The following is a 26,953-nucleotide window of genomic DNA, read 5'->3' as shown; positions in this document are numbered from 1 at the left end:
GGTACAGACACTTGACATAGAGTACCACTATGGTCATGATGATATGGCCTTTGGAGAAACACAGTGGCCTGTAGTTATGTTTTCTGTGGTGCAGTTGCGCCCTACATCCACGGCAAACCTTCAAAGTGAATATAATTGCCCCTTCCAATGGGTACATCACGCTGTGTGAAGCTAGCTGGAATCTGTCTGAAGGGTTTTCAAACAAAGGGATCTGTGTGCCCCTTCTTTTTTGCTTTTGCACTTCAGATGCTAACAGCGTATGCTACGAGGGTGTATTTGTGTCAGCATGACCATCAATTGACATCAGGAAGATCAGTTTGATGTACGGGTATGGTGAAGTGATGCCACTTTCCCAAACTTACGCCCAAGGTCTTTTTGTCCTTGAAACAAAGAGTGTATGCTAACAGAACAAAGCCGCCGCCGTTGGCAATGCTTCTGTCTTGGGTCAGCTTCAATGCTAAAGTGTAAAAAGTGCAGTGAGCGGTATTAGCATTAGCGTTAACTTTAGCTACACTTTGATGTGGAGGGAAGAATGTGGAGGAGCTCCTCGTGGGGTTGAGCATCATAAAATATTCATGTACGAGCTTACATCAGAGGAGCTGACAAGGAACGCAGAAGCCTTTGCTCTCCTCAAAAATATTCCTCACAAAGAGTGATGCTCTCTCGCTCTTTCTCTCCTGCTCTATCTCTCTTTGTGACTTTTATCCTACATTAGCACCTCGATACGTTGAATGATGTTTCATTTGCTGTCGATGAGGTTGTTCATCTATCTTTTGAGAAGCAGGGACGGTTCAGAATCAGAGGAGGAGGACTCACATGATCAAAGGTTCTTATGTAGGTTTCTGCCCTGTAGGCCTGTTTTAATCTTTTGGTGAGAGAAAGTAATTAAAACCATTGCATGATATAGAGGAATAAATCCAACCGGCCAACAGTTAAACTACCTTCCTTATGGCTAGAACAGAGTTGGGGAGAAACTATTTTAACTACATGTTTAATATCAAGATGGTAGTGTTAAGACATCTCTTATTATCACATTTTATTTCGCAGCATTACATACGCTGGGACAATAATCAAAAAGGCATAATATCTTACTTCAAGGTACTTCATTTCTGATATAGTTTGTAGTGTGGTTACCTATATGACTGACACAATGCTTAATGGCTTTGCAGCCTAGGCCTTGGCAATAGTCTGGGTAACATTATCTCTTCTGTGAAATGCGCCCTCTACATCACACACAATATTGTCCTTCATAATAGTGGCTCTTATGATACTGAGGTGATCCAGCCCGACTGCTGCTGTTAACAACGCCATAAAAAGAAATGATTACTATAAATGTATTGTTCAAGAAAGCAGATGCAGCACTTACCCACAGTGCCCAGTGCAATGTAGCCGAAGATGACAATGATGAAGAGCACACAGCACAGCACATCCGTGCAGCCTCTGGAAAGACAAGACAATTAAAAAGTCTCATTTTATGAGCTTCAACCATTTCAGCTTCATTCGGGCTGATTTAATGTTTTCAATTTATTCATTCATAGTTTTTAATTTAAACGTTTATTTCACATTTATTGCTGTAATTTGAAATCCTGAAAATCCAGCTGAAAATCCTGCTGAAATCCTGAATTTGAATGGTATATTTAAATGTTTAATGCAAAAGTTAACTCTAAATCCTATATATAAATGTAAATATTTTATAAGAGATGTATATATAACCTACAATATTTATTCAAAAATGATTCTTTATGGTGGAAAAATGTTCTTTGAACATTAGGCTGTGGCCTAATGGTTAGAGTGTTGGGCTTGTGATCAGAAGGTCACCGGTTCTAATCTCAGTGCCAGCAGGTCATGACTGAAGGGTCCTTGAGCAAGGCACCTTACCCCTGATTGCTCTGCAGTAATGTGCCACTGTATAAAACTACTTGTAAGTCGCTTTGGATAAAAGCGTCTGCCAAATGAATAAATGTAAATGTAAAAAACATGTTGAACATTTTACTTGCGTTTTCTTTGGGGACCAAACTATTTCCTAAATGACATTGCTGCAAAACGTTTTAAAACGTTTTTATTAAGTATTTTCTTCAAAAATATATTTTCAATCATTCTAACAGAACAGATCAATTACTCATATTTCATTATGTGTTTCACTCGTCTTATTAGTTTCATAAAAATGTTTCCGATTATCTAATCAACCTTATTTTCATTCCACTTTATGTACAACCGTACAGAGAAACAAAATGTTGTGCCTCACCGGACCACAGTGTTCCTCCTTTAACATATTACACATTACACCTTTATCCATTGAACTTCAAAAATGGTATCTTGCTTCTTCCTTCCTTGCGTGTTTCAGAACAAACAAACATGTAAAATAAACACACTCTTAGTAAGCAAACTGCATCTGGATGCCACGCTGAAGCTACTTCAGCTGAAAGAACTTCTTCAAAACTCATAAGAGTCTGTCATAAGTTGAGTGTGAATACGAGCTGACAGGATGAAATTGCAGCACTAAAAACAGAAAGTAATTATAAATGTCTAACTCGAATTAGCTGCTAACAAATTACTCTGCTTGCCCCTCAGAGGATTTGGTTAAATGGTTGTCGTATATCTCACAACAAACAACACTTTGTTCAGAAAATTTTTGTTCATACAGTAAATCTGTTCTTGTTATACAGCAGATAAAACCTATTTGTTAGTAAGTAAAATACAAATGTTTGAGAGAAGATGTTTGTCTTCGTGTCAAATAAAAAAGAAAAGCTTGCAATAGTGTAACCTTGACTCAAAAACTGGAATGCCCTTTGAGTTGTAAATGAAGAATGGGTCTGTTTAAAGGCTTAGAGGCACAAGGCAAGTATTGCGACCATCTTTAATATAAAAACACCTGATGAGGCAAATTTATCAGACTTTTTTGTACAGATCATACAAATGTAAAACCTGATTTGATTGAGGTCAATCTCACTGCCCTTCAAATGTAAAACCTTAAGCCCACCGGCTGTGTAAACAGATAGCAAAGGACAAGAGAGATTTTAAACATATAAGCAGATTAGAGTTCATTATCAATTCCAGCATATGGGTCAATGCACTACTAGATATTGAGCTTCACGTAGCCGCAATTTTAAATTTTTATTTTAAGAGCTAACTAATTTCACGTTATTGTAAATCCAACGGTTATAATGTTGAATTTGCGTGATAAAACATACCAAGGTCCGAGATTAGTAGCCCACATTTACCATAAATAAGTAATTTCTTTTTTGGCATATGCTTCCCTTAAAGGTCCAATGTGTAATTTTTGGAGGATCTTTTGACAGAAATGCAATAAAAGAGACCTAACTATCAGGGGCGTTTCCTCCGAGGAGGCAAGGCAGGCAGTCCTCCCCTCCCCCTCGAAAATAATCGAAGGAGAATATTATTAACAGTTCAGAAATAAAATAGGACAGCGGATATAATGTATTTAGCTAAATATGAGATAAATCAGCGTGTAAAACAGTGTGAAACAGCGACCCCGCTCGAAAGAATTCCAAAGGGAGGCAGCGTTTCTCTTGCCTCCTCTAAGCTCATTGACTTTACATATACCCGCTAAAGCGTGCCGTGAGTTTGAGTGGGGGTAATTGAAAAGAATGGAGAAAAGTCACGTGAGAGGAGGCAATGCCTCCAACGGGCTATGATTGGATTAACTCATCAGCGAGATCCCGCCTTCCTGCTCGTCTTCGTCATTCATTTTAAACTGCGGGCGCTAAATTAGACTGAACGTTAATTAAATTGTTTTATTAGCTCTATTAATCAGAGTTTAGGATTCGTGTCGGAGATAGCGGAGGCAGAGGAGTTATCGATTGTTGACAGAATATTACGTGGTTCAGATTTGTTCAAAAACGTTTGCTTGTGATCAGGCTTGCTCAGGACAGCAGCAAGGCTAAAGTAAGTCACATCTATTTGATTTGATCTCTTAAATGCTTTGAGTATTTCTGGGACTGCTAATAATTAAATTGATGATATTTTTATGATGTTATTCTTATATAGGATATCCCAAAAGTTCCAGAGGAAGATGAAGGTGGTGTTGATGTACCTTTTCCCAAAGCAGGGAAAATAAAAAACTAAAAAAATCAGAAGTACATACTGTAATGAACTTGTAGTAATTAAAAGGAATTTTTCACACATAAACACTGAAATGACACTGGTTTTCTGACAATCACACTTGTTAATAGTGCAGAGATGAACAAAAATGACATGGGTAGAAATCTGCCTCCTCATTTTTTAAGTCCACCGCACACCACTGCTAACTATGTATTCAGAGGTGTATAAAAACCTTACATAATGAACTGTTATGTTTTTATTACCTTAGAATGAGCAATATCTATCTACATACACGGTGGGTCCCCTTGCATGGAATTCGCCATTTTGTTTCTAGTGTACACTAAACATACAAACTGCTCTACAGAGCATAAATACGTTATCTCCTTTGGCAAAAAAGCTAAAATGTGATGACATCGTAGTGCTGTGTCAAAAAGGGAGAGGTGGAGTGAGCTGTTGGTTACAAATCCCAACCTCATCACTAGACGCCGCTACATTTAAAACAAGTGCATGACAGTTAAAATCCTATGATGAGACGTCATTACACCACAGGCTCTCTATCACACCAAGTCATTCATATGGCAGCAGCTACAGACCACTGGCCAGGAAACCAGGAAGAATCCATCTTCCAGAATTTCTCCAACTGATGTTCTGATGTTTTCTGGCTTGTGTTGACAGTGATTTTTGGGTATGAATTTATCTATTGTTTGGTAAGTGGAAATGTAATTTAGAGATCTGAAGCATGAACACAGAAACAGTAGAGAAGTGCATCAGCTGATCAGAGAGCTGTGAAAAGCTGATGTCTTCAATAAATGCATCCCAGCTTTGGCAAACACACATCTCACTGAATAATTTAACTCTCCCCTGACCTGTATGTTTCTTTTGTGTGGAGTATCCTCTTAACTATCAATCCTTGTATTTCAACCTTTCAGTCCTTCATGGTTCTCTATTCATTGGCAGACTCAGACTCTTCCCCTAAGGTCTTTCTAAATAGGTTCTCCCCTCCCTGTAGGTCTCACGCTCACAGCGTGTTTCATCTTTCTATCATATCTGATCTGTCTGCTGCTTCTGAGCACATTAGACACGAGTTATATTTGCTGGTTATTTTACTTGTGGCATACCTTTAGAGTAACTTATGGTGCATGTTTAATATATTCTAGAGTATTTTAACTGAGCACAGAATTCTATAAAGTCAAGAAATGAATGATATCCTGAGGCAACATGGATGATTGCTGGGGGAATTGCTGTTTTACTACATAATTCAATAATCTCAATGGTTCTTGCATGTCTACATTAAAGTAAATGCAGCTCTTTCCCTAGCTGACGTTGAAATCGTCATTGATTCTGACCTCACCAGGACAGTTACCGTAAGAAGCCAAGACTTTGACTGATGCTCTTGACAAAGTCTGCACAGCTATCAGCATACGCAACATGGAAAACAAACTGATAAATCATTCGTAATTAACACTGCAATATTCCCTTAAAAGGAATTATAATTTTTGTTTCATGATGACTGCAATGTACGCAGTTACACACAAGCTTCAACAGCAATAATAAAAGTAAGCTTATGATCAGGAACCTTACAAAATATTTGACTGGTCTAAAGGTAACTGCCTAAAATAAAAAAAATGAAAAAATTAATCAATTCACTTCTGTACTTCTAATTTGACTGTCAACCACTTGCCATTATCAATCCCCAGTGACCTCATCCAATCCGAAACCGAACCTGAACCAACATGCATACAAAAACATCTGCTCTAGCTAAAACGCTGAAAAAGTCACGTGTTACTTTTTTTCTACACATGGGCCATCTATAATTACATCTGCAGCTATCAAGAGCCAATCACCTCTCTCTAGTTCTACTTCAAGGGAATCCAAGAGCAGCTGTTAGGAATATAAATGGATGAAGAATTGACGCGTCTGCTGAGAAATAATTTCAATTTTTTTCTGTGAAAGACTGAATGAGGAAAAGCACTGGAATAGAAAGCCAGACATAATGTCTTGTGACGTGACTCTTACTGCATAATTATTTTGTAACAAATATGTAATCATCTTCGTGTAGCTAAAAACCTCAGAACAAATTAAAGCAATTCATGCAAATATTTACAACAGACTGCTAACAGGCTTGTTTGCAGAGATGGAAGTTACGGATTACAACAACTCACGTTACTATAATGAAGTCGTGTTTTATACTTGTAGTTTACAGTAATTTTAAGTCTGTAATTTAAAATTAAGCTAATACTACTACATCGCTACATTTAAAATCACACAGTGACTCTAATATTCAAACATTTGACAGGCATTCTAGATATCCGCCCGTAAACGGACCAATAGATTTTGGATTCAAAAGCCAAAATATGCAATCCATGCAGGGAGATTTGTAGAGCAGATCCCGAGCTCAGACAAATAGGATCAGAGAAACAAGCATGTTGATACTCAAGACTGCAACTTTAAATACAGTGAAAATGACAGAGATACACCACATAGTTGTTCATCAACTCCTCCTCGTGCCATCCTACATGAAGATGACACTGTTGCTAATGTATAACAGTAAAGAAAGTCTTTATCTGAAATCGTGAGCTTTGGTCATTCATACAAGTGCTGTGTGCTTAAAAGTTCATAAAGCAGACACAGGCAACACAAACACAATCCCTGCTACCTGCAATATATGTCTTATGAAGCGAATCACATGATTTATAACAAACTTAACATTATTTACACATTATAATCGATCATGTGTAGCAATCAGTATGCTTATGTTGGATCATCAAACGGGGGTTTTGCACACCTTAAATGCACTGCGGGAAAGGGACACACTACGAAGGCTCATTGAAATCCTAAAATCAGGAGAAATATTGTGTTTCTGTATTACTCCGTTCGCCAAGTGTCATCCAAATGATTATATAATGAGTTACAATAGTCCATCTCTCTCCAGAGTCTCTTCATCAAGGGCTCTGCCCTTATTAGTGATAGGGAATACGAATGTTTCACAAACTGTACATTGCAATTTATATTGTTAACGTTCCTTGCACAGATTGATCGATTTGTTTAATAAGACGTTAATAGATAGCCAGAAGCCGCAGGGATTACTTTTATGTGGCCTACTTCTGCATTTGGAATTTTTAAAGACATGAACCCAATTGCATTTTATGAAAGACCATCGACCACAATTCCAGGTAAATACCATTACTGTTCTTCCTGTCACATACATCGTGGAGGGCTTGAGGTTGAGTAAAGGAGCCACCAGCTGCCATACAGCTGTCCTTTCATTGCTAATCCATATGCACTTTTAGCAAAACAAATGTGCATGCTGTATTTTGGGCTCTTATGGTTAATATCTGCATTATGGGGCCTAGTACACATGATTGAACAGTGCTGGAATTGCATAAATGGTTTTAACTGGAAAACTGAGCTCATGACTGACAGACAGACAGACAGACAGAACAAAAGTTTGTGTTGTAATTGAGTACAATTTCATTCTCTCAATCATTCTATAAATCTTCTATGAACCGCAAAGGATTTGAAAACATTGGTACATCTTCTACAATTCAATTTAAATGAATTTAATACATACATATCTGTGCTAGAATCTTTATTCACAAACACCACTGTGGTTTGAACATGGGCAGACCGTAATCTGATGGAAAAAGATAATGAAACACAACAGCTTTTTCCTGTTGTCTTTTTCCCTTCGCCACACTTTCACTTCCCAAACACCGTCTGCCTTCCACTGCACAGTCAGACACAATAAGGGAAGTGAGCACTGTCCTCATTCTTTATTAAATGACCTATCATCACTTTATGTGGATTACTGTGCCTTTGCTGACCCGCTGTAGTGGTTTTATAGCTCCTTTAATTTCATGCTAACATAAGCAAGTAAATGCCGTTGATGTGTTCTATTTTTCCACAGGTTTTCTACAAAATGAAATTAAGTTACTGCTAAACTAAGCTCTGAATGCTGTTTTTTCAATACCCTCATTTTCAGGCTAGTAAAAGAGCTATAAAGCCTCCTGCTGTGAAGTATTGGTTGTGTTATTGATGCTGGAAAAAGGCGTACGGATTGGAAATAGTGTCCTTAAAAATATTTTGGCCTACATTACATATACGAGGGATATAATCTCAATGACAGTGGTGAATTTTTATAAAATAATTTTGCCAATGGGTAGTTGAGAAAATTTGTTTAAATGTTTCCTGCTGTGATGTGATGATAAAAACTTACAAACTAACAAAGCACATATGAATAGTATATCGGTCAACAACCAAAATTAAGCAAAAAGAACGTTATTTCTCTTTATAATAAAGATGAATTATCATAGAGTAGTCACTGGTGTCACAAAAAAATGTTGACTGTGACTAACGTATCACGTGTGCATCTGTGGGTTTGAGGTTGATTTACCTGTTATAAACTGGTCCTTTAAATGTTGGGTCAAACTTGCGAGGTTCACCTATGGAAATCAAAAGAAAACATACAGGTTAATAAAGATTAATGAGCTGCTATAATTATATTGTCTGCAAAGGCTGAGACTTTCAGAAAATAGTACCATAGACATCGATGGTCATCAAACAAATATCATCAATAAACCTAAAAAAGGGAATTACAGATGGGAAAAAGGAAAGTCCAGCTTTCTGCAGAAATCTGATTTCCTTTGCCAATGGTAATGATTCCTGGTGTAAACAAACATGGATAAGTAACTGGCTGGTCAGATATAATCAGATAGAGTAGCAGTATCAGAGAGGATGCAAATCCAGAAGCCTGCTTGTGTATTATATTATAGTTTTATTCCCAGTCGTTGCACCTGCAGGCTGTTTGTCATTGGAGAATCTCTAAACTCAAGTCAAGTCTGTTTACAGTATTCCTCCAAAGCCGTAAGCGCTTTGTGACTTTGGAATGTGACTACATACACTTTTGGAGAATAAAGCAAGGGATAAAATGTATCTAATGTAAATTTGTTTGTGAGCATAAAAATGTTAATGGTAAAGTTGAAAAAATACAACACAAGCCATTATTAAATATACATGTAGGCATAGATGGACTTATTTGGTTCAATAACTGAAACATTCAACCATTTCTGAAAAAATATACTGTGCCACAATGCAGCATTGTAAACAACAAAACAACAACGTAAAAATATGATTAAACCTAGTGCACCACAATCAACGTTACATTAATCTTTCATTCCTCAAAATGATGTAACACAAACTGGCCTCCTGGTATTCTCTCAATTGTGTTTCTCCAGTCCAAATCGTATTACATGCTGTACACCTTGTCGGAATTGGTCTGTCACCTGAGATGTGACAGAAAATCGATGGAGACGGGCGTGGCACATTTAGCAGACTGACTGAGCGTTCCATCACCTCAACACAATGGGTTTTTCTCCCATCAGTCACCTTTAATGCAACAATGAGCAGAGGGAAGATTCCGAAGATGCTGGAAAATCCTCCTGCAATCGCTGTAGACCGAAGTGGTGTGCCTTTTCAAATATGGGATTTCTGGATCTTGAATGCAACTTGAAGCTCTTTTACTATTAATTATTAACAAAGGTTATTTTGGGGTAATATTTGTTTTTATCACACTTAAATCACATTTGTGAAAAAAGGTACCAGTCCTTTTTTAAAAGCAAAAACATAAAAATTAGAATTCTATCTTAAAACATGTTTATCTTGACAATCAAATATTTATAATTAAAATATGACTGAGGCTGAAAAAAAAAAATTAATAGCATTATTTGTTCTTTGTAAACATTCAAAGAACAAACCTCACACAAAAGTGGTTTATTAAAATAACGTTCTGTTTTCAGTTCCGTATTTAAATCCGTGTCCTATTACACACCACTGTAAAAACTTTAAAATGAATATATTGTCTTACATATATACTAAATAGATGCACGTCACTCCTACAAGGTAATTGAATGAAATGCTTCAAATGCATACTGCCACAGGTTTGTAACTGAACTCAACAACTTAACGTCAAACTCTTATCACTAAATATCGCTGTAGTGTCTCTCTTGTTTAATTATATTTTACTTTTGTCTGTCAAAATCAGAGGCAGATCAAGAACTTAATTTCATGCGCATTCACGACTGTCTAACATTTGAAAACATGTAAATAATTGCAATGAATATTCAATTTAGTTATAAATGAATGCAAGGGCCGGTCTGCCTCTTTATAAATTCTTTGTGACTATCCAACTCAGAGCGGAGTAGAGTTACGATTTGAGAGTAATTAGAGTTAAGAAAGTAAATTCACTGGAGATGTGGTTCATGATTTGGCATGAGGCTTTCAGCACTACACAGTGATTAAAGTAAACAAACAAAGTCGTTGTGCGTTCACTTTCCTCCACCTATTGCTTCACTGGTATTCAATCAATACACCCCATTAGGCACCTAGCCATGTAAGAAAGTCAATATCACGCACAAAGAAGTGAACATGCAAAACAGAATGTAGCTCACATTAACACATACACCCTTGGGAAGCTTGAAAATGAGGAGACAATTACCACTCATTTCTTATAGAAAGGCTCTGTTCCAAAACCTGTTCAGCTTACTACAAGAGCAGCATTTCAGAATCCATCTTAATTACCAATTAAAGGTCCAGTGTATCATTTTTTAGAGGGTCTATTGTCAGAAATGCAATATAATATACATAACTATGTCTTCAAAGACCTTACATAATGAAGCATTATGTTTGTAATAATTTAATGAATCCCCTTACATGGCATACGCCGTGTTGTTTCTACAGTAGCTCTAAACGGACAAACTGCTCTACTTGCGATTTTTGTCAATACGTTATCTCCTTCAGCAGTAGAAGCAAAAACGTGACGACTTCTTTGTTCTGTGTCCACCACCTTAGTGCCATTCAAATCTCCACATTGTTCCTTTATTTCAATACCAGAACAGATCAATCTTAACAGTTTATTAAAAATGTACTACTATTTTACCAAACATTTTTGTGATCTGCATTTTTTTGATAGTTTTGCATTAGCTTAGCAATATGATGAAAACAAGAAATGCGCCCCAAATCGTGCACTTATGCACTATTCTACGCCATTTTGTAGTATAGTGTGAGTGGTACATTCACATTAAAATTTGATAAAAAAAAGAAGTGCACTTTAAGGACCCGGATGATGCACTCATTCAACCGAAAATATGAAGTGTGGAACTATGAAGTGGACGAGCTATCAAACTCTGCTCGAACGAAGTTCTCCTGCAGAGTGATTACGCTTCAATTTAATGCTGACTGAAGTCATGCTGAGGAAAACAGATTCAAATCTAACAAGCATTGTGTTGTGAGATTGACGTCATTTGCCCTTGTCTGGGAAACAGTACACACTTCCGGTTGGTATAAAACCGTTTAGTATTCCATTTGGGACGATACTCCTCTTAAATTCATACACTAGATGGTTGAGTGCATAATGTATAGCAGGGGTTCCCAAACTTTTCAGTCCGCGGCCGCCAAAATAACAGTGCCAGGGACTCGAGACCCCCGCTATCCTCGGAGGTAACTAAAGTATACAAACAATGAGCTAATTAGGTCTATCCAAAAAAGCTTTGGTCGATATTACCCAACGTTTCATTTTGACAAATACAAATATCCTTAATTTAAAGTCTGAAAAATAATCTGCTTGAACATACCTGTATGGGAATGTTTAACATGGTCTGAAAATGGACTTGCTGCACCTAACCTAATGCGGCTGCAAATGTGATGTAATCATAGCCTGGTAATACCAAACTCTGCTACTTCACATTGCTTCGTAGACAGTACAGAAGCGAACTGAAATTGACCAGAACTATGAAGTCTGACGCAGTCAGACTAACTTAATCACATCAGGGGTCACTATCGAGGGGGAGCAAATTCCAAAGGCTAATGGCTTTTTATTTGCATGCTTTTATTTTTATCTAAACTACTTTTTTATGTTTTGTTACACTTACATTTTTAAATACTATTTCTATTTAAAATATTTCTGGAAATCGTCTTGTGACCCCACCCTCGCGACCATTTTTGAAAGCGACAGAATAAGATTTTTGTATTATTGTATTATATATTGTAGCTATATAACTTTACAACACAATCAATAATACACTGCAAAAACAGTTTAGACTATAATACCGTTCTATAAAGCCATCTGGGTTTTGTAAATTATTTCTTTGCTTGTCTGGTACAGCACAAATATTAAAAGAAATACAAATTCTTGAGAAAACTTTGGTTTGGTTTAAGATGTCTGTTTGGGTTAAAGCATAGTAGTGATATAACAAAAATACACAGCAGCATTGTTTTAAATATGGTCTGCATGACTGGTCTCCTTAAAATATTTAAAAACTCAACACTGTGTCCAGCATTCGCCCCGTTTCATCCATGAACAACACATATAATTTATTTCATCAACATAATACATTTCATTGATATTTTTACCTCTCTTAGAAGTGCTCTCATGTCTTGAGAGCACTTCTTGCCATGGGAAAGAACACAAGCTCACTGAATCTACGCTGGTAAACATTCAGTGGATTTGGTCCAGTCACAGAGATGTTGATAGCCCAGGAAATCCTGAGTTTTGCAGGGCTTCAAATGTGCATAAATGGGCAGGTGGGTGGGCGTTGAGCTCTGTTGGAGTGGGCATTCAGAGTTAAAGAAAGACTTGGTATGGTAAGAGTTGCACATGAGAACCATTAGATATATTTTAATTCTTCACGGAGCTCCAGTTTCATACATATGTGTGGGAGGTATATTCATAAGTAGTGTGTTTTGGTTCATTAGCACAAAGCTTGAAAATGCCCATAATAACTAGACCCTCTCCTGCATTATGAATGAGATGGACCTCGAGGCATAAAGCGTGACTCAATTTTTCCTTGCTGATATGCTTCTGCACTTCAGAATGATAGGACTATTATGCTCCACCAGCAATATAAACACAATCTAAAGTTAGTCTACTTAATCTACCAAGTTTTGGGCTGTGAAGAAAAGCAAGAGATGCTTCACTTCACTGACTCAAAAAATACACGCACATCTAGTCAATGTGCAATCGTTCTTTCTCATTTCTTGTTTTGTGTCATTTGGAGCAACATTTTAGGTCATTGGTCTGTCAGTTATTCAAAGTGATTGGAGGTAAAGGTCATTGGTCAAAGGCAAGGTTTGCAGTTGGAACATAATAACTGATTATTAAGACTTGAGTTATCTTTTTTTCCACGTTGCGCGTGTGTCTGCATTTGCAGATCACACAAAGAAACAACTCGCAAACTCAACTCGCGTTAGTCCATAACAAAGCATGCTCTATTATGAAGGCAAGACTGTCTGAGGCTGTCAGATAAAGTATACTGTGGAGTATGACGGAGTCAAGGGGAGCGTTGTAAACACTACCCTCCCCTTCCGCCTCTCCTGTTAAACAGACCCAACATCTCTAGTGTACTGAAGAGCACTGCTCAGAGACAATATTGATTACTTTGGACAGACTCACTCTTGATCCCTATGAAACCAGAGGGAAAACTCTACACTGTTTACTTCTGTCGGGCCAGTGACTGCAGGTCTGCTCTACTGATTTTCTCTGTAGGTGAAAATCTAGCCCCTGTCTCAAGCACTGCTGCATTTCAATCGATCCAAGGATCCGTGTCTATCGATACGCTCACCAAAACTCTGAGTCTGAAATTACATAGACTATATGGAAAACTCAAAATGACCTGCTGTCCATAGCCAATTCCAATTCAGCATGCCACAAAAACTTTCAGAAATCTGCAAAGGGGTTTGAGTAGATCAGACTCGATTTGACTTGATATTTAACCTCATAAATATATCCACTGAGAACATTAACAGTAATTTCCGCAGCATCTCAAATTATATTACGTGTAGGGATATGTGCGCATTATAACTATTTAATTGAAAAGAATGCATAATCAAAGGATGCATAATTATATTATGTTCACAAACCTTAAATTTCTTAGCCTCATTCACACAAGTTAGCTAACCCCTACACCTACCCCAACCCCAAACCTAACCTTACAATAATACAAAATATGAATTAACTGTTGTTCAGCATGATATGATGTTGTATTGAAGTATGCATGCCCAGGGGAGGTAGCTGTATGCATTTCTGTCAATAGATCCTCCATAAAACTATACACTGGATCTTTAATAAGAAAATCATCCTCTGGATAGAAAAGTTGCCTGTAGTTGAAAAAACTAGGTCTCGTATTTGTGTGCAAATCAGAAGCAAACTTCAAGACATTATCATTTGCATAACAGCCTTTGTGAGTCTTTAATGTCCTCTTAACTATTGACAATGTGCAAGGCAGCGCCATGGCAACAGTGAGGGCCTATCTACTTAATTCCCATTTAATTTGAGTGGGAGGTTTAATTAAGTTATGTGTGTCAGTGCAGAGAACTGCAACATCTTCAGATGGAATAGGACAGTTATTATTTTTTGTAACATGAATACTTTGTATTAATAGTGTAATTAGGATCACTGTGTAAAAAGGTGAATATGAAAGCTGAGGCCTGATCAGGATAAAAGTATATTATTGATGTGTGTTTCTGATGTCTAAAATAGTTTTATAAAAACTAAGTATTCCTTGATTTTGAAGGTCCTATTTTGGTTTATGTAGTGTCCAACAACTAGTTAATGTACATGCAATGTGTAAAAATACTATTCTTTTGTTATAATAGGCAGTTTTTCTACCTTACTTCTTGACTGATTGTCAAATGATTTGTTCGGTGAATCATGCGTCTAATTCCCTCCTATCCGCCAGCCTACTCTGATCTGATTGGTCAGAAGATCTAGTCTGCCGTGATTGGTCTACTGCGAATGAGACTCACAAGCTACAGCAGTGTTTCTCAAACTTTTTCTGCCATTCCCCATTTTGAAAGTATGGAAGGTTTCAGAGCCCCACCTGTCCCCAATCGCCCAAACAAAATAGTAAACTTGAGGTCCACTGTCTGCTGGTGTTGAATCTCCAGTTTTCTTTTCATTCCATGTCACAAACTTAACCTTTGCTCATTTTTATATGCACTACCACCTCTCCACAATTAACATCAATTAACTTACTTGAAATATCTTCTATGCTGTTCCACAAATAAAGAGTCATATACAGGTTCTTAACAACATGAATAAACAACAACATCATTTATATTTTTAGGTGAACTATCTCTTTAAAGCAAATGCCCTGCAGTTAAACATATTACCGTTATCATTGCTTGTCAGAAACAATGACATTAATTACAGATTCTGTGTGCATGAATGGGTTTGTTGCAGGTGAGGAGGTTTATCGGTTGGCACAGACATGAGAGGAGAAAACAGCAATGATGTGGGTCACGGAACCAGCTTCACCTTTCCAAACTCTTACAATAATCTTTACTTGGCTTATTACAAAACTGACCTCAGATCAGTTTAAAATGACATCCCATTGAATGGTCTGGCAGTACTTGTAGCCAGACAGTCTAGGTCAGACTTTGTTAGTTGGATCTTTGCCTGATCCAGATTGAGTACTCAGGTCCAATGAGTTGCTTCACACCGGCGTGCCGCCGCCCTCAGACAGGATTAAAACTCTGATTGGCCAGATCAGGGGAATATGGTGACCAGCAGGAGAAGCAATAGTCAGGCATCTGAGCAGATGGACTGACAGAAGTTCCTGAATGTTAATGAATGAGAAATGTGACAACCACGCAAAATAAATCCCAAAGCTGCAATATAAAACTTCCCCACAATTTGAATCTGTCCCTAAATGTTAACAGGATGGGTTTTTAATACGTTACTTTGCTGCTTATTTCATGTTTTTGATAGATCGCACGGAAAAATGGTTCGTCTTTCAGACTTAATCTCACTAGTTTCATTACGTATTCATATGTTTGCATTCAACATGTTTGTTGCAGTTTCACAACACATTAATTACATTTATGAAAAACGTTACAATGTTGCAAAAATGGATTTATATCACTTGCAGCATAATTTACACCTTTACAAAACTTTTTTGCAAATGTATATTTATTTTATGCTTGCAATGTCATGTACACGTTCACAAATTTTATCCTGCGCATGCAAATCTTTTTACCATCATTTTACCTTCATATATCCCCCTTTATAATTTTGGCATTAAAGAAATCTAATTTGTGATTTATTATTCCTGTAGATAGGTAACATTGGATATAGAGTGATAAAACATTAAGGGCTCCTCTGTAATGAAATGTTATCCGCCTACAGCATCAACATGCACATAGAAAAAGACTCCACTATTTCAATTCTGCCATCTTTGCTCATAGGCACTCAGTACTGGCATACTTCTGATCAATGTATTAACATTATATCATTGCTTCTTTTGTTTTATTTCAAGACACAGAAAACTATTACAATGCTGAAACACTTTGAGCCATATAAGAATGCCAATCACGTTGCTTTTCCCACCAGCCAAACGAGAGGATTTTACAGGTCACCCTGAAATACATACAACTCTTTTCTCCTTTCTAGAGGTGACGCACCCTGCTGCACTGATAATAACCTCCATCTCCCACTATAGAAATTGGTCGGAATAAAATGTTCCCTTAGAGTAATATTACAGGATTATAGCAAGCCTGTTCTTTATTAAATGAAGACAGTTTGATTCATAACATATCAAGCACTTTTTCCAAGAGAACTGCTTTTTAAGTCTCACGGGGATGTGCTGTATTAGCTCTCAACAAAGCTTGAATTATTACACGCTGTGCCTCTGAGCATGAAGACTGTTTATTGAAAGCAAGTAGCATTGCTAAACACATGCGATCACGGAAAAAATTCAGAGACCACTCCAAAATAGTTTTGACTATTTATAGGTATGTGTATAAGTAAAAATAGCCTACTTTTTTCACGACTTTCATGTGTTATTGCATTCATGAAGTTATGTCATTCCTGAGTTTTGTTTCTCCACTGGAATAGTCAAAATACATGCAGAAATGCTGATTAATAGCAAAAATGGCGTGATCTCTTAATTCTCTTTTTTTGCAAGTCTGTATTATCAGCATCATCATCTGCCTCTTATTAAGTTACTTCCTATGTTGCACATAAAAGCATCAAGGTCTTATGTAACAGAGAGGAAACACCCTCAAAATCGCAGGCCCACATGTCGTACCCCTGACAGACTTTTCATCTTTCTCTCCGTACTGAGCAGTCTGTAATAGCACAAAAGGTTTAGAAGAAACAAGACTTCTGAATCAAACGATGATTGGTTGTAACACAGATATGTCTATAACTGCATCTATATAACTGCATTATATGCAAATTTACATTCCTCGGTGTAATGTGAAGCTTGGATTGGCCTATTATAATAAAGGAGACAGTGTGACTGTTATAAAAGCACAGAGAAATAAATAAATAACTATACATCATTCATCCTTCATTGAGATTCAGTTTGAAGCACCAAGATCCAACCTTTGGCATTAGGTGGAGATTGTTGTGGAGTAGTTACATCTGTCTATCTTGCTGAACCTCGAGGGGTTTAAGAGAGCAAGAGTTTTTCAAGTCCATTGTTTTACTGTACAATACTGTAACAATGCTATCAGCCTCAGTCCACAGAGGTATCTGTTACATTCAAACAGCAAGCATTAATTATTATAAGTATGGCAATGCTTGAATATATATTTATATATTGTGTCAATACAGCTTTGAGAAACTTTGGAGTGACATTCAATTCTAATTAAACTGTAATCTAAACACCAAAGCAGATGATGACATTTGACAGATGTGGAAGGAAAATATCAAAGAAAATATATGATAAGATTGATAAGTGTAATAAAGATCTAAAACTCAATGGCTGTCTGGTAGAAATAATAAAAAAACAATTGAATACATTTCAGAGCAAAATCATGAATCATCAAAAGGCTGAAATAAGCAAATTTATTTTTAGGCTTTCACACATTAAGTCAAAATTTCTGTAAGCGTTAACGTTTACAGATGACTGCCTAATAATAGGCACAGTTCTATGAAAAATTTTCGGTTCAATCTCTCCCTGAGTGGGGAAAAGCAATGAACAACAGGCAGAGCACTGCCACATCACTGTGAATCTGAGATAGTACAGTTATTACTCGGAACAATGTTGTCTTCCCCTGAGAAAACATTCTCAAAACTAAAAGTAGGGAAACACCCACTGCCAGACAGCCAACTCTTGCATATTGTATTCAAATATTAAACGTTGCCTGTTGCATTTTGCTAAATAAAAAAAAGATTTAGTCATAATTAGGGCCCATTCCGATCACTTACACTATTTGTCATACTCATTTACTACTTTCACATTTTAGCATCTGACAAATTATTATAGCTATGCAGGGCTGTCAATATATGTCTAAATAAAAATACGAGATGTAATCAGCATTGTTAAAAAACAACATTACTTTTCATGCTGTTCAAGGCTGGTTTATGTCCTGGTGGACCAGGATATCAATGACACTACTAAGTTAAGCAGACTAAAGCACAGCATCTTTTCCTGCATTCAAAACACAACATGTGCAGCTGGCGTATTCATTTGTGACTCAATGAATATTCATAAGAATGTTACATTTTGCTGATCAAACTAAGCCAACAAAATGAACAAAAATGCTTTCACTCGCCGTCCAGCAGAAAGAGGCTTCAGTGGAAGTACAATGGACACCGTAGCATAATACGATGGTATTTATTAAATGTCCAACTAAAGCAGCGATTTGGAACAACATGAAGATGAGTAAATGATGCCAGGATTCTTGTTTCATTATGTTTGTACATTTGCATTATCAAAGTACAAACAGGTCGAAATGAACTTGATGCTTGCATTCATGCAACCTTAAAAAACATCATGAGAGAAAGACAGATGGGAGGGAGAGAGACAGAGCAAAAGAACAAAGAGGACTGCAAACGCAATTCATCCAAAACTCTAGAGAAAACCGTTGCATAAAGAGCAAAACTAATTGCTTGATTTGAGTTTGCATTTCCATAGCTGTTGGGCTAGTAAGTTAAGTTATATCACAATACACAAGAGTAGAGAGAGTGAAACAGAGAATGCATGGGTCACGAGCAAATACTAACACCGTGTCTACACCGGATGCAATGCATCGCGACAAAAGAACGCATTAAAAACCATTATAATTTTACATTTTGTCCACCCTGGATGCGCTGAGACATGTCTAGACACGGTATCAATGAAATGGGCAAGAACAAAGCTCTTCAGTCAACCATTAATTAATTCCACAATAACAATTCAACAATACAACAGTACAATAACAGTTTTCGAGATGGAGTGAGTATATTCGATTAAACATTTAAAAATAATACAACTTCTGAGGTTACTGACACAAAAGATTTTTTATCTTTGATTTTTTTATTGAATAAATTACATTCATTTTTAAAACCTATTGTGCAGCATTCACACTACTGATTTCAGTTTAATTTCCAAAGATGGAGTTGTTTCATTCCACTTGTGCAATTCCACAGCTGTAAAGACACATTTTCATCTTAGCACAAAAATTGCAACATATTGCCTCAGTAACATGCCACGCAAGTTGATCCAGGAACTAAAAAATGAATGTATCCATTTGGACATTTTAAATACAAATCGATTTGATTATCCTGAAACGCTGAATGCCAATACACAGCGGACAAGTGTTAAATTGCATTACTTATGGTCAACCACCAGAAGAGCCTCTCTGGTAATTCGGTGCAAATTTTCCTAATGTGAACAAGTGCATGTGCATCGTCCACCAATAGAACAGACATAGGTTTCTGTGTATGCTGAGACCTGAGACTAAATGCAATTCAAGCATATATATGTACAAGTTATTTATTATGATTGATCCCCTAGGATACTACGCTTATCTGTGGTTCCTATGGGACACGGATATTATGGGATTTGAAACATTCTAGCTGCAGCTTTAAACAACTTTTCCAAGTTGTTTATTATCAGCAACAAACCAAATGCCAGCAAGTCACGTGATCAATCAATGACCAGTATAGAGTAGACCCACCACTGACTAGCTTGGACTGGTTTATAGCGAGCTACCATGTTTCAAAACAGAAGTGCTTTATCAATCAGAAGGATTCTACCCATCAGAACCTAAGATGTCCTCTCGGAATCAAACAATGAAAAATCTATTTCAGAAGGTGTCTCAGGAGCCCTTCTTACATTGACAACACAGAGACAGACATAATGGCCTGACAGACCCACATAGGATATGTAAAATGCCCATGCATGAGTTGTGTGACCTCCAGAGATGACAGGAGATGAAACTAGAGCAATGTGACAGACTGTTTTAAATGCCTCTTGCATCGATATTTAATGTTGTCATAGCTGTTGCCTTCTTGTTTCATCTACATTGTTTGTATTTGACAGATAAATCAAAATAAACTTTAAATGACATACAGCAAAACATGTTACAGATTTAAAATATGTTAGAAATATGTTCATTTATGATTATCCTTATATAGGTGGATTCAGAATGATAATTTTCTCTCTTACATCCCCAAACACAACACATGTTGTGGGTGGGTGTTTTATTAGAGAACAAAGGAACCACGTCTCTGGAACATCTGTCCATTACAGCACCCCTTGCTTTCAGCATCCACATCTCGAATTACAGTAAAACAGAAGATTGCTACCATTACAACTACAGCTTCAAAGCAATTGTTTGGATTATGAGCGCAAAAACAAATAAATTCAAGTAACCATGACATCTTAACTCATTATGCCCAGCGGAAAGGTCAATAGCTGGCAGACTTACAGTGAGTCTTCACATTAATGCGGTTCATGAATCTGATGCAACAATACTGAAATCAGTATGCAATTAAAGGCTATACAGTGTATAGGGACATGTTGTAATAGCCGTAATAGCCTTAGACTGCTAGCATTTTTCGTTAGAAACACATGAAACATTTTCAATTCTTGACCTAAAATCCTAAATGTAATACTCATTTTAACCTAAGGAGGCCGCCATGTTCTTTTTTGATGACGTAAAATGGTTGCATGCAAAGCTAGACAGCCAAACTAAACACACTAATCAGTTCTTCAGTAACTATATGGTTCTGTAGGATAATATATCCCTTCAACCCGAGGGAATTCTACTGGGTGTCAGATGAGAAAAAAAGGAGACAAGGAAACCCAAGACTGCTGTTGTCAGTTTGTGCCTTTTGAAACTTAAATGAACATGGATGAGATGAAAGAGGAGAAGACATGGGTCAAAAAGCAGAAACACCTTCAAAAGCAAGAGGCAAAAACAATCCAGCACCAGATTCTGAAGAATCTGTTATATACTCATAATATTCACAGGAGGGTGAAAAGTCAGAGGCAGAATGTTGTGTAATACTCAAAGGCAGACGGGGGAGACAATGAGAAAATAGTGCACGGACCGTGCTAAGGGAAATACCTTAAATTAAGTCATAGAGCAGAGGTTGGTAGAAATTCACAGAGGTAATTTGCACTTGCACCGTTTGTTTTACATATACATTAGTATGCAAGGTGAAATTAATTTACAAATCAATTTTAAATAAATTTAATATAAAACTTAAGCACACAAAGTTACATACAAGTTTAGAGAAAAGCATTAAACATTGACAAAAACCTTTGAGAGAAACAGTTCATAATACAGATAAGTAAATCAAACAAATAATAATCGTCGTTGAAGTCAAGCTAATTTCAAGGAAATGCTCTGATGCACAGGACTCGAACAGTACACAAAGTTTAGTCAAGAACCTCTTTGAGTTTACTTTCCCTGACAGTGCATTATTTCTAAAACTTGCCTTTCTGATAAGTGATGTTATGAAAGACCTTCAGATATGGGAATCTGAAATTCAAATCAGAATCTGTTTCATTGAACGGCAGGAGGTCAGCCTTTGCCAACTACCTATGAGTCATTTGGCAGCTCCTGCTGCGAGGTCTCATCAGCAAGGTCACATCCTACACTCCGCTATGTGTTAGTATATCATATAGTATATAAGAATGTCTTGAAGGTAGAGTTTACCACCAAGGAAAGGTTCTGTTGTCATTCACTTTTTACTCTCATATACCATACAGTAACAAATCAGTATGACCTTTTCTTTTACGAAGTAACGGGCTTATTGATGTTTACTTAATTTTAATTTGATTGATTTAACTTAATTTTATTTCTTTTTATCAAATTATTTTTTCTGAAAAGTTAATTTGAATAATTTGTAATTTTATGAATGCTGCTCCCATTTCCTCATGGAATGAAACAATGTTTTCCATTTGAATAACACAAAAGCAGGAGACCATCCAGGTACATCATAGCATATTGAGTTTTCAGACATACTAGTCACTTTGTAAACTGATTTATACATATACTGTATATATTATGGAAGTAGGGGGTTTTGAACGCATGACTAGTCTTTTTCTGGGCCTGGAAGCCCCCTAACTGTATCCATAGGACATACTATACACTATGTCCTTAAACTATACACTATGTTTTTAACCATCTAATGTATTATTTTATATAGGTAGCAATGACTCAACACTGAATGTTCTGATGTCACTGTTGAATGCATGAAGTGTCCAGCGTTCCACTTCACTGAAGGAGTGCATCATCTGGGTACTTAAGGCGCACCTCTCCTCCTGTATACAAAATGGCAAATAATTGTGCATAAATATGTCACTTGAAGGTACCTCATGTTCAGGGCTGCACCGGTGCTACAGAGTTTTAAAGTTTTGTAGCACAGGCCAAACAGTTGTAGCACAAGTATACGTTTGGGGCCATTTAATTTTTTGTTTTACCCAAATTAGTTTTCTTCCTTCTCACATTTTCTGAGTTTACTAAAAAGTATTAAATACATTTGTCCATAAAAGCACTGTATACTATATTATTTACTACAGTAAACTGCAGTAAAATTCTTGTGAAGTGTAGTATATTTGAACCTAACTATAATAAATATTTAAGTACACTATAGTGTATACTACAGTTATAAATTTACTACAAGTTAATTATTTTATTATCTGGTTCAAATTAAGCAGACATATATCTTCGCGAAGACGCTTGAGCTTGTGTGTTTGAGAGTTGCTTCACTCAAACAGTAAACTTAGATGATAAAGCAACTGAGAAAATTATAATATAGCTGCAATAAATGGTGAAAAATCTCCTTGGGGGACCATACCCATAGATTTGGGCTAAACCCCCAATGTCTACAACGTCGGACTCCGCCCCTGGCTAAGAGCACTGCATCACAACACAAGGAGACTAGCAAACATTTCCCTGAAGAGCGGACAACAACTAGTGAAGTACGTTTTCTGTTGTTTTTTAAGGTTGTTATTTTTATTAAGAACCATATGTTGGCATGTTATAAAAATGAATTATTGTATCAGTTAAAAGAATAAATTCAGTTTATACAGTACATTATTGACACAAAGGTCACACCAATACTCAATCCTTATGGGATGGGCGTACAACTACACTCGGTTTCATCTCATGCTGAAGTGACAAATTCACCGTGGCACACTTGCCAAAAAAATCCTGGAATTGACTAAGCTTTCTATCAAAGGCAATTAAAATCATACACTGTTCTGTCTGCATCTGAAGTAGTGCAAGGCATGTCCTAATCCAGCAAGAAGCATGTATAAGAGGAGGGAAATAGCTAAAAGAACTGGAAATATACAGATCATACATACAATTCAGTGGAAGTTAATTAAATGAAGATTATTAATTTAGGCAGGTGTGTCAAAAGCAGGCGTTGAAGAAAAGGTGGCGGAAAAGCAATGGGGGACTGTACAATAGAGCTTTGTGTGTACAAAAACATTGCAGCATTATAACAACATTAAAGAGTGACCTCTTACTTTCTGCTGTCGACTTTGAATTACGTTCTCTGAAACACGCTTCCATTTAAACAAGAACATTGCCTGTGTGTATCTCCATCTACTATAAACATGTGCAGAAATAATTTACCGTCCACGTAATGGTAAACAATAGACTATACATCCGTGTCTGATTTCTCTTAGCCGGTGTTAATGTTCAAATCATCAAAACAGACACAACGCTACCCCATCTGTTTTTTTCAGCACTCGGCTCGACTTATGTGTCCGTCCTGTGCACTGTACACCTTACTGCTGATTGGCTACAAGGTTGTTTTGGTACTCGGCCCGACTTTGTCTAAACAAGAGTGATTCGGAAAAATTGGGAAAACCCCAGATTCTCACCAATTTGTGGTACGCCACTGGTCACCTCCAACAAATTTCCTCTGTTAAGAAGCACACAGGGCATATAAGGATCTTTCACTGCAGGGGTTCTTCCTGCTGCAGCTATCTATATGCATTGCAGTGTGTGTTAGGTGCTTAAACACAGGACTCATGATGGATGGGTTACACAACACAGATGTGTTTCTCATCAAATTGACCATAAAAACAATCACAAAGAAACATCTGGGTAGAAATAAAACTACAGTGTGATGTAGTGAGATTTGGATTTAACATAAACATTTGAATAAATCCTGCACGATCTGTGCTTGTAAAGCAGGAAATTCCCTCGCTCACAAACATGAAGGTTGGAAAAGGGATAGTTCACCTTAAAATATCAATTCTGTCATAATTTACTCACGCTCTTGTCATTTCAAACCTGTATGCCTTTCTTTCTTCTGCAGAATACAAAAGAAGATGTTTTGAAAAATGTTGGTAACCGAAAACGAACAACCCATTCACTTCTGTTGTTTTGACACAAAACCAATGAAAGTCAATGGGTACTGCCATTGACTTTTGTGAAAAGTCTGATACAGATATTTTCTGTTGACATTTGAATGAATTTTTTTCTATGTAATTATACACATTGTTTATTTTCATTTATAAATATTTATGTTTAATATACAGTACTGTAGGTGGCATTCCGTGTATAAAAAACTTTATTTATTGTGATACAACCTCCATCATAATTACTTTCATTGTCTTAAAATAATTCTTTATGAAAGAAAGTCACACAGGTTTTAAAAGACATTTACAGTAGGGTAAAATGTTAAATCTTTTAATTAACCAGGCGTTAAAAAGGTCTTAATAGCACAAAAGTTCTCAAGACTAATTATGTATTTAACACAAATTGCGTTGACCTTCACAAGGAGAGCATGATGTGTTTTCTACCAGAATAACTGGGCAGTTAATTGTGGATGAAATAAACTAATAAAATAAAAATTACATCCAGTCTGTTCTGTTCTCTATGAAACATATGTTGGTTAAAGGATAATAGGAGTTATTTCAGGCTACTAGTTCTACTAGCATTTAAGCCCTGTCCAACCGTGATGGACTTACACTTTTACTCATCTTTCTGTGTATTTCTTTCTTTAGCGTTTTCGTCTCTTTCCTGTCAGTGAGTTTCTGAGAACCCATGTGAGAAATGGATAGTAATCGCCACAATTTGGGCCAGAAGTAATTTTCGCTTTGCCTGCCTCAAAACAGGATGGCCAGAAAGGTAGTGCTTTTGTTTAGCTTTCCCGCTGACAGCCTATAGCAGGAGGAAGATTGCTGCCTGAGGATTGAGGAGCTGACCAAAACCCAGTGAGTCAGCATCACTGTACTCCACGCTACAATAACTCACACACACACTTCACAAACTCCAGATGCGCACAGACTTAAACCTTACAAGAAAGAACTGTGGCAGTATACACTGGAATCCATAGGTAATGCCATGGAACTGTTATAATATACAGAATCCTATGGTTATGATGTGTATTTTATTTACCATATTTATGTACCATGCTATTTATATGGTATCTCAAATATAAATACTCCTGTCCCAGGGCCTGCGGGCAAACCTAACATCAACAATATAAACGGCAGCTAAATGCATACTGAAATGATTAAAGATGAGGTAACACACGCAGTTTCTGCCAATCTCATATTAATCTTGATTACCTACAGTATACAGTAGTATTGCATACTTTGTATCTTCGAAGAGTATTTAGTTTGATAACATTTATAAAAGACATATAAAGCTGTACGATTATTTCCAGAAAAGACAGCAGGAGCACACAATATATCATCACATTGATTAACTATAAGTTCGTGTTGTTTACATCATGCATGTTTATGTCTGGCATCTGTATTTCAATCTCTAAATCCAGCATTATATGCACCGTTTATATAACATTCATTATCGAAATGCAGTGAGCAAACAAACACAGCTAAACTTCTGTCAGCCGAGTGAGGTGGCATTGATGGGCGTGCTCTTTCTCATGCTGGCTGGCTGATGCATGAGTGTACACAAGCAAAACATTTAGGGCCACACCTTAAATTAGCCTGCAATGCAATTATTTCATTATTTTTCCCAAAAATAACTGTAATACTGATACTGACAAATAAGTTACTTGATGACCGCAGATTTGTTTCTGCTTATGTCATGGTTCTGCCTCCTTTTGTCTTGATTTTCTAATCTAGTGGTAGGATCATGACATAACATGCGTTCTCTCCGGTGTCACGTGTTAGCCTTGCCTCCTCGTCGTCTCATCGTTTAGTCCCTCATTAGTTGTTAATGCCCCTCGCCAGCCTTGTGTTCTGGTCCTGTAATTATCTCCCTATTTAAGTCCCTCTTGTCCTCTGTCCTGTGTTGTTGCATCACATGAGCGTTGCCTCTTGTTGGAGGTTCACCCCAGCCCCGTGAGCACCTATTATCTGTGTCTAGTCCTGACTAGTTAGTATTCGATGTCAGTAGTCTTACCTTTGTTGGGAAACCCCGTTCCCAAGTAGATTATTCCCCTGAAATTTTATCGGCCTTTTGCCCCTCTTGGCTTGATTATTTTCCTGTTTTGTGTGCCTGTTTGCTTTTCCCCTTGTTTTTAATAAATAACGCTTTTTTGCTACCTGACTGTCTGCACTTGGGTTCTCCTCACACACCGTGACAGCATATTTAAAAAGAGGCAGTCTACAAAGAAGTTTGTGCTAAATAGAGACTGTCATCTGAATTTGTGTGTGTAAACTTGTCAATGAAGACCTGTATTGTG

At 37.0% G+C, this 26,953-nt stretch overlaps 1 protein-coding gene across 1 annotated transcript in view; it reads right to left on the bottom strand.

The window, feature by feature from the left end:
• slc44a5a (solute carrier family 44 member 5a) overlaps window positions 1–26,953 on the bottom strand; it is a 41,852-nt gene that overhangs the window by 10,562 nt on the left and 4,337 nt on the right. Inside the window, exons 2-3 of the mRNA XM_079453473.1 lie at window positions 8,456–8,504; window positions 1,367–1,440 (exon numbers count right to left, since the gene is read on the bottom strand). Of these exons, the coding sequence (XP_079309599.1) occupies window positions 1,367–1,440; window positions 8,456–8,504 (123 nt within the window). The remainder of the gene's footprint in view (window positions 1–1,366; window positions 1,441–8,455; window positions 8,505–26,953) is intronic.

This window comes from Barbatula barbatula (assembly GCF_947034865.1).
Source record: "Barbatula barbatula genome assembly, chromosome: 3".
Classification (NCBI taxonomy): domain Eukaryota; kingdom Metazoa; phylum Chordata; class Actinopteri; order Cypriniformes; family Nemacheilidae; genus Barbatula; species Barbatula barbatula.
This window is presented reverse-complemented; position numbering and strand designations above follow the sequence as displayed.